Source organism: Branchiostoma belcheri, unplaced genomic scaffold (assembly GCF_001625305.1).
Source record: "Branchiostoma belcheri isolate BF01 breed outbred unplaced genomic scaffold, Haploidv18h27 scaffold79, whole genome shotgun sequence".
Taxonomy (NCBI): Eukaryota; Metazoa; Chordata; class Leptocardii; order Amphioxiformes; family Branchiostomatidae; genus Branchiostoma; species Branchiostoma belcheri.
In genome coordinates this window covers 346,015-353,687 of record NW_017804453.1, presented here as the reverse complement: position 1 = coordinate 353,687, position 7,673 = coordinate 346,015, and the positions used below count along the sequence as shown (strand labels likewise).

At 43.4% G+C, this 7,673-nt stretch overlaps 1 protein-coding gene across 1 annotated transcript in view; it reads right to left on the bottom strand.

The window, feature by feature from the left end:
* Window positions 1-5,138, bottom strand: part of LOC109485942 (proline and serine-rich protein 3-like) — a 9,784-nt gene extending 4,646 nt beyond the window's left edge. Inside the window, exons 1-8 of the mRNA XM_019789644.1 lie at window positions 4,931-5,138; window positions 4,696-4,795; window positions 3,043-3,380; window positions 2,627-2,873; window positions 2,328-2,416; window positions 2,073-2,194; window positions 1,521-1,714; window positions 293-1,168 (exon numbers count right to left, since the gene is read on the bottom strand). Of these exons, the coding sequence (XP_019645203.1) occupies window positions 293-1,168; window positions 1,521-1,714; window positions 2,073-2,194; window positions 2,328-2,416; window positions 2,627-2,873; window positions 3,043-3,380; window positions 4,696-4,795; window positions 4,931-4,953 (1,989 nt within the window). The 5' untranslated portion in view covers window positions 4,954-5,138. The remainder of the gene's footprint in view (window positions 1-292; window positions 1,169-1,520; window positions 1,715-2,072; window positions 2,195-2,327; window positions 2,417-2,626; window positions 2,874-3,042; window positions 3,381-4,695; window positions 4,796-4,930) is intronic.
* Between the last annotated feature and the right edge of the window lie 2,535 nt (window positions 5,139-7,673).

The following is a 7,673-nucleotide window of genomic DNA, read 5'->3' as shown; positions in this document are numbered from 1 at the left end:
TGGCTGCAGGTGGGAGTTGCCTGCTGGGATCCTGATGTACAGGAACAGGGTGAGGAGGGGTGCTGGGAAGGCTGTCTACGCTGGACTGGGGTGTACCTGGTGGGGTTGTGAACAACCTCTGGGAAACCACCTGAATTTTGAATGCAAAAGATTCTTCATGTATTTATGATGAATACCACATGCACAAGAAATAAAACATGGAACTAATGTAATATTTCAAAAGTTTTGATATGGATTGTTGAAAACAGTAATTTATCAATCTGATAAAAACACCTGTATAGGTGACACACACCTGTCCAATGGCACTCCTTACAGGTGACTGAGCTACCTTGGGACTACTGTGTCTAGGTGGTGCTGATCTCCCCTGCTTGTGTCCTGCTCTCTCCCTCTCTCTAGCTTCCCGACTTCTGTGTCTGAGTTTTCTCTCCCCTCCCCTCTCTGACCTGTCCATGGATTCATGTCTTCTTTCCGGTTTGTATTTCTCTTTGTTGCCCTTCTGTTCCCTGTCAGTTTCTCTGAAACTTTTCTGTCTTCTTCTCTCGTCTGTTTGTTCAAAATAAACCTCAGAATCTTCTGCTGATGTCTCCTCCAGGCTGCCTGATTCCTCAGAGCCCCTCTCTCTTTGTCTCTGTGTTCTTCTGTCTTGATCTGATTCTGATTTTGTTTCTGTAGAAGATGTTTGTTCCCGATACAACTCCCTTCTCCTCTCTCTTGTTCTTCCTCCCTCAGGTGACCTGCTTTGTGTCTTGCGGTCTCTAGCAGGCACGTGATCGTACACTTCTGGATGCGGACATGGTATGATGTCACATTCCAGATGCAGGTGAGGAACAATATCGTCGCTTTCTGCGACCGGCTGCTTTGAGACACCTCGAAGACTCGGGCTTGCGATGGGCACTGTGTCTGCTACTCTCCTTGGAGGAGAGATGTCTAGTTTTCTCGTGTTACCTTCAGATCTAGAGGGAATCGTCTCTTCCTGAGAAGGCACAATGGAGGGCTTTGGTACCTCTGTCTGCGTTGCCTGTTCTGTTGCAAGATGGGAAGGCACTGGTGCATTGTGGGAAGGCCTAGGCACTGCTTCCTGGGTGGGCTCGGGTTGCACTATATCAATCCCAGTGGACTTTGCAAGTCTCTGTCTGAAGGCACTGAGTGGTGTTGTCTGATCCCCATCCTAGTGAAATTCACATTTGAAGAAATGGATGAGAAAACCTTAGAAGGGGTGCTCTAAGGTATAAGGTATAGTGCTGCCCCATGGATGCTCTGGACAGGATGATGGTTACTTACTGCATATTGCACTTTATTCTTTGTTAATTGACACAACTGGTGCATGAATTAAGTCTTAACCCAGGTTGCAACCATTCCCAGATATAGGAGCTAAATTTAAAATTGAAGAGCATACTACAGTACATGTACTAGTATGCTAAACACTGATGGCTTTTGAGGATGGATTTAAATGCATGTGACATCTACAATTAATCTATGGTCAACATTGGGAAAGATCTGATAGTACACAGTGAACCTACCTGTTGTACAGAGCTGAGTCTGACAGGGGGAGATGCACCTGTCCATGGCCCAGCTGCTGCAGACGGCTTCCTCGCCTCCTCCAGCCTCCTGCGCAGCCTCCACTGGTACAGGATGTCGTCTCCATGGTGACGGGATGAAGGAGGCTGCAGCTGGGCACTGATTGGTGGAGCTTCCTCTGGCACATTTTCTTTATCTAAAGAGACATTTTTAAGTCGGTATTAACATATGAAAACACATAAAACATGAATACATTTATATATACATATTTGATTGCTGAGATATATATTTTCCCTGTTAAATCTATATTACACATGATTACTTCCAGATACAGAATCATTGTTTTGAGTGTCTGAGTTGCAGGTTTGTGTCTCTGAATGTTCTAATTGCAATTTTGGCACTTGCTTGACTCATTGAGTCCACAGTTTCAATACAATTACAAGCACATTCATGAAAACCCAGAACATTTCCCAGAGTTCTGTGAGCACACAACATACTTGTATTTAGTTACCTTTAATCACTTTTATACAACATTTTATACTACTAATACATACCATAAAACCGTGGTCCAAATGCAGGTCGATAGGCTGGCTCATCCAGGCTTGTTGGGACAGAGGAAGTGGAGGTATGACCGAGTCCATCTGAGCTGACGGCTGGCTCACTAAGTGCACTGGAACTACAGACAAGGTTTGGCGATTATAATTCATTGTATAATTTGTAACCACAACATTTAATCACAGAGGTAAGTGCTGCAATTCTCAGATTGATGTACTATATTACTGAAAGAATTACTGTGTGATTTACTTTACCTCCTTTCAATCAGCCTCTCTGCTTTCTCCTGCAGAGCTCTGGTCTCCTTCTCAATGGGGGACAGCAGGACAGATGTTGGTGTGGACGTCTAAGAAATACATTTTTGTAAATTCATTGGAAACTGTACTTAAATCCAAAGAGTATTGACTGTATTCACTAGTATCAGTAAATTGTGGGTGGATTGCATTCCATGGTTTTATGCTTGCAAAGATGTTTACTCGTACAAGTATGACTGTAGTTCTAATTTTAAGAAGCAAGCTAGAGAAGTCTTAAAGACCCTATTGAAGAATGATTTTACCAGTGGTTGTTTAGGGGTAGATGGTGACCTGTCCCTTAGTCTTTGTGGACTTTCTCCCCTCCTAGTCCTCCCCCTGTCCCTGAGTGGTCCAGTCCTATCGTCTGTAGGAGTGGATGTACTGGTTGGTGTAGAAGGGGAGGTGGTGGCAGCTGACAGCCACCAGAAGTCACGCTCAGCGGCGGCTTTCTGACGCTTCTCTCTTTCCTCTCGACTCAGGGGCTGGCCGTGTCGGAACCTCTCTATGTATCTGTAAAGATCAGAGATATTAACATGGATTCTCATTTATATATATACGTCACTAGCTCAAGTGCAGACAGCAACTAGAATGGATAGATTCTATCTATAGTACATATAATCTATATCAGTAAGAACAAATATACATATTCTTCTTACAGGTAAAACCTGACAAATCTCACTTAGAAATGGTAGATTCTTCTCCTCCTGTTTTCTTGTCCTCTGGTTTAGAAGGTGGATATAGTCTGTCCATCCTCCCCCTGGCTGGCTGCAGTGCTGGGACCTGACGGTACGGTTGGGAGGAAGAGTCACTGTCCGTAGAGGGCTGCGACACCTCCGGGGTCATCACTGAGGACGGGCGCTCGCTGGACGGCCATGACTCGTCAAACCGCGAGGAGTGCGGACTGGGCGTGTCGTGGGTGGGGACGGTGAACTGGGGAGCAGACCGGAGAAACGCTTCATCCGGGGCCGTCTGTACTGGACGTTCTTCTGTACGCAGTCTGGACGGGCTCAGTGTTATCTGGAAAACAGAATGACTCCCCCTAACAATAGTAACATATCATGTGATTTGTGAATAGATTAGTGAAAGCTAACATATGTAAAATGGTTTATTCAAAACAGAACTGCTTACAAGTACAAGAATCAAATTCAGTCACTTCTGTAAGGTTATAGTCTAACTCTATCCAAAGAGGTTTATTCAAAAGTTCAGTTGTTATACTTCATACTACATGTATTACTACTTCTGGTTTGCAAGTCCGAAAACTACGAAAACCACGCTCTCCTTTTTCAGCACTCGGTTCCAGTGCGGAAAGTGGCTTCAGCACTGGACTTCCAGTGCTGAATGGCCGTCAGCACTGGACTTCCAGTGTTGAGGCGCTCTCAGCACTGGAAAAGCAGGCGTCAGCACTGGAACCCGAGTGCTCAGGCGACATTGCCTACGAGTCAACGGAAGAATATTAATGGGAAGCGGTCTTCCGAGACAACCTACAGAAAACCAGCTTACCAGCCATGCCGCTCTGTGGCTCGGCCGGGCAAACTCTCAAAAGGGCTATATCTATCACAATCACACAACAAAGTTCAGAAATAAAGTTGTTATTGTTATACTAGTTCGTTGTCACTTATACCCGTATTTTTTATTTTCCAAAATTAAGGAAAATAATCACAAGATGCAGTTTTACTATTATGTTATAAAGTTAGCCATAGACACCTTGTATTCTATAATTCAGATTAAGTGGCAGATTCCGGCTTATTTCTTAATCATATTATCTCTCTCAGCACTCACTGTGGGACATGCCAAGACGCCAGCACTGGTTTGAAGAGCGTTCCAGTGCTGAAAGGACGTCAGTACCAGAGCTTAAGACTTTAAAGCACTGGTGTTCCAGTGCTGAATTGTCCCAGAGCACTGGTAAAATTCAGTGCGGAAGGAGTGGTTTTTGTATATGAGCACTCGATCCCAGTGCTGAGGGCGTTTTCAGCACTGGGTAACCAGTGCTGAATGACCTTTGAACCTCTCTGCCGCCATTCTGCTGCGCGTTCAGCACTGGTAACCGAGTGCTGACAGGATTATGGCACTGGAACAACAGTGCTGAAAGGATTTCAGCACTGGAAACCGAGTGCTGAGACAACGTCCAGCACTGGAACACCAGTGGTGAGGGCGCTTCAGCACTGGGGAAAGGCCGTTCAGCACTGGAACACCAGTGCTCGGCTCTCGTCGGCACTGGACGTCCAGTGCTGACGCCGTTTTGTCCATTGAATCAGCACTGGAACACCAGTGCGGAAGGCTTGGCTTTCGTAGACTTGCACTTCTGGTAGTAATACAGCAATGTTCAACTTACTTTCTTTTCCCGTTTGGAGAGTTTCCTCGGTGCTGAGGGGTGGTAGTGAGTTGGCCGGGAGGGAGGCTCATAGAAAGGATCACCACGCCCGAAGACAGCACTGCGCAGGTAAACCATAATATTAGTACACAACTACAATACACACAAGTACATTTATGTACATACAATCTTATTCAGTCACCTCCATAACTTACGTTAGTCCAAGGAAGTCACTACCGAATGTTCGAACCTTTACCTTGCTGTGTCCGAAGAAGACATCAATCCACCTTACCTGTCCAAGACTGAACTTAAACATGACCTGAGGGTTAATTGTACTGCTTTAACGTTTGTTTTGCCACAACTACAGTTGTCTAAATACACGGAAAAGTCCTAAATCGTTGAGAGATTTTGCAAATATTTTTCAAGCGGACCGCCATTTTCTTCTTACTACCGGGGAAAGGTTACGTGACGTCATCCGCGAGTCTCGTTCCCAGAGCACTTGGTGGAGCGCAATCTCAAAGCAGATATTGGAATGAGAAATCGTGACCAGGTGACGCCGAAATTACTAGTATACATTTTTGAATGGTATAGATAAGTCACAGTTTAATCACGATATGTCAAATCAGGCCGTGAAATAAGTCCACGTAAAGCTGACAATAGTATTGAAAAAAAAAAGTGGATGCCACAGATAATAAATAAAAAGTGACAGAATATTTTGAAAGGTTGCTTAGCGGTAATGAAAGAAAGGACGTAACTGGATTAAAGCATCAAAGCAAAGTTTCAAACATTTAAACAGGACTATGTTAGAACGTTAGGTCTGAGCAACCTCCTTGGTCTGAGTCAGTCTGACTGGTGTATTTCGCCGTATCTGCGATGCGGTGGTATTTTTGGTCGCGTCGTTGGGCGGCGCTTCTGAACTGTTCGAGGTAGAACATAAATTTCCACGGTAATATCACTTTGTCCCACCTCTTCCCATAACTGCCTAGGACACCCACATACTAGTACTAGGGAGCACACTCTGACACGGACACAGGAAAATGCAAAGTCATGTATAGAGACCAGAAAAATGTTTGGCCAGCGACAAAAATATTTCAATGGGATGACACCGATTTTTTGTTTGAAATGAAGGTAACTTTCTTCTGAACAGTTTCTAGTCTTGCCGGCCTAGCTGTTGATGACTGCAATTGTTGTGAGGCTGTGAATCTACACTGCAACTGGCCTACACTTATACAGGGCAGACTAGTCCACCTGACACACCATGCACCACAACCATCCTTTATATGAACGACACAGGAGACACAGACTTGTAGTTCCCCATTGAACTTTTATTCAGCCTGTCTTTTCACCATGTACAATGTATCTGTACTAGTAATTAAAATCAAAATAACATCTTCAACAAGTTGATGATCTCCTTTAGGCATATTAGGAATCGCAAATGCTGATGTACTCATTAAAGAAAGTATTTTCACCACAAAATGATGCAAGTTACACATACAGTAGCTACGAACTTTCACAGCAATTGGCAGAAACAGGTGCTACTTGCTAACAGTCTATAGCTACACTCAATAAGTAGAGTCGGTGGACATATAGAAACACTATATAAGTATAGCAACACACGTGTTGTTTTATCCAATTCAGTACCTCTATATGACAAGTAATGTAAACTCGTCAGTCATAAACCAAACAGATAAGTCATTTCACCATCAAGTTGTGCTATTTGCTTATCAATGGCTGTATACATGATATTGATGATAAGAATAATAGTACAATATTAATACAAGTAATTTCATAACATGGTTGGTGGAGATGGGGTGAGTACATTTAATATATGCGTTCGTTCATTCTACATTTCATCGCAATAGATTTGTTATAGCCTGGGTGCCATCCGATTTGTAACGGCATTCCCGAAAAATTAAAAATCTGCAACCACACCCAAATCGGGTGTACTTCAATTGTGTTATAAACGGTATTGCAACCATTTCTTCACAAAGTTAACGTATGCTATATGGTGATATTTTTTCGAAAAAATAACATGTTGCCGGGGCTTCAGCAGCTACTTTCATCATGCTGTTTTTACATTTATTGAACCGGGACAAATTTTCTCATGATTATTCATGACCCCGTGGACCATATCTACTACTATGATAGTACTATCGGTTGTTTTGAGTACAAATAGTATCATTGCATACTTGTGGGACTTTATAAATTACTGATTTATTATATCATGATTCTCAAACATGGAAACTTGTGAACTAGTTCCATTGTCATCCTGCTATTTTTGGACTTGTGGGACTGTGGACTGTTCATTCTATTGATTGATCAGGGGAAGAAGAAGCCAAGCTAAGAGCAGAGCCAGCATTGCATGTAGTGTTGGGGACAAGGTACATGAAGCGGAGGAGAGACAGTTCAGAGCTTTACGATTTACATCTATATCCTTTAGCAAGCTTTTCCCCTTAAGCTTAGCAGGTCCGGCACATATGATCTGGCTTTCAAATGCATAGGACCCATTCATTAGTTGCTTAAAGGGCAACATCTGACAGTCACACTGCCAGGGGTTGTCATTAATGTGGACAGAATTTTGGGGAACGGAGGCCAGTACTGGAAATACGTCAGCGTTGAGGCTGGTCAACCTATTACGATTGAGACGCAAAGTCTGAAGCTTGATAAGTCCGTCAAATATGCCAGCTGGAAGACTGGTCAACCGATTATGGTTAAGGAACAATGTCGCAAGGTTTCCAAGTCCCTCAAATATGTCCGCTTGGAGACTGATCAATTGATTCTCCGAAAGAAACAAGCTTCGTAATTTACCAAGTCCCTGAAAGATGTCAGCTGGGATATTGGTTAATTGGTTAAGGGCAAAGGCCAGAGCAGTTAAGTTGGTCAACCCATGAAATGTTTCATTATGGATTATAGAAATCTTATTGGCTGTAAGGCGTATTCTTTCCAAGCTTCTATATCTGGAAAAATTAGACTGACTTATGGTTGTGATGTCATTCACA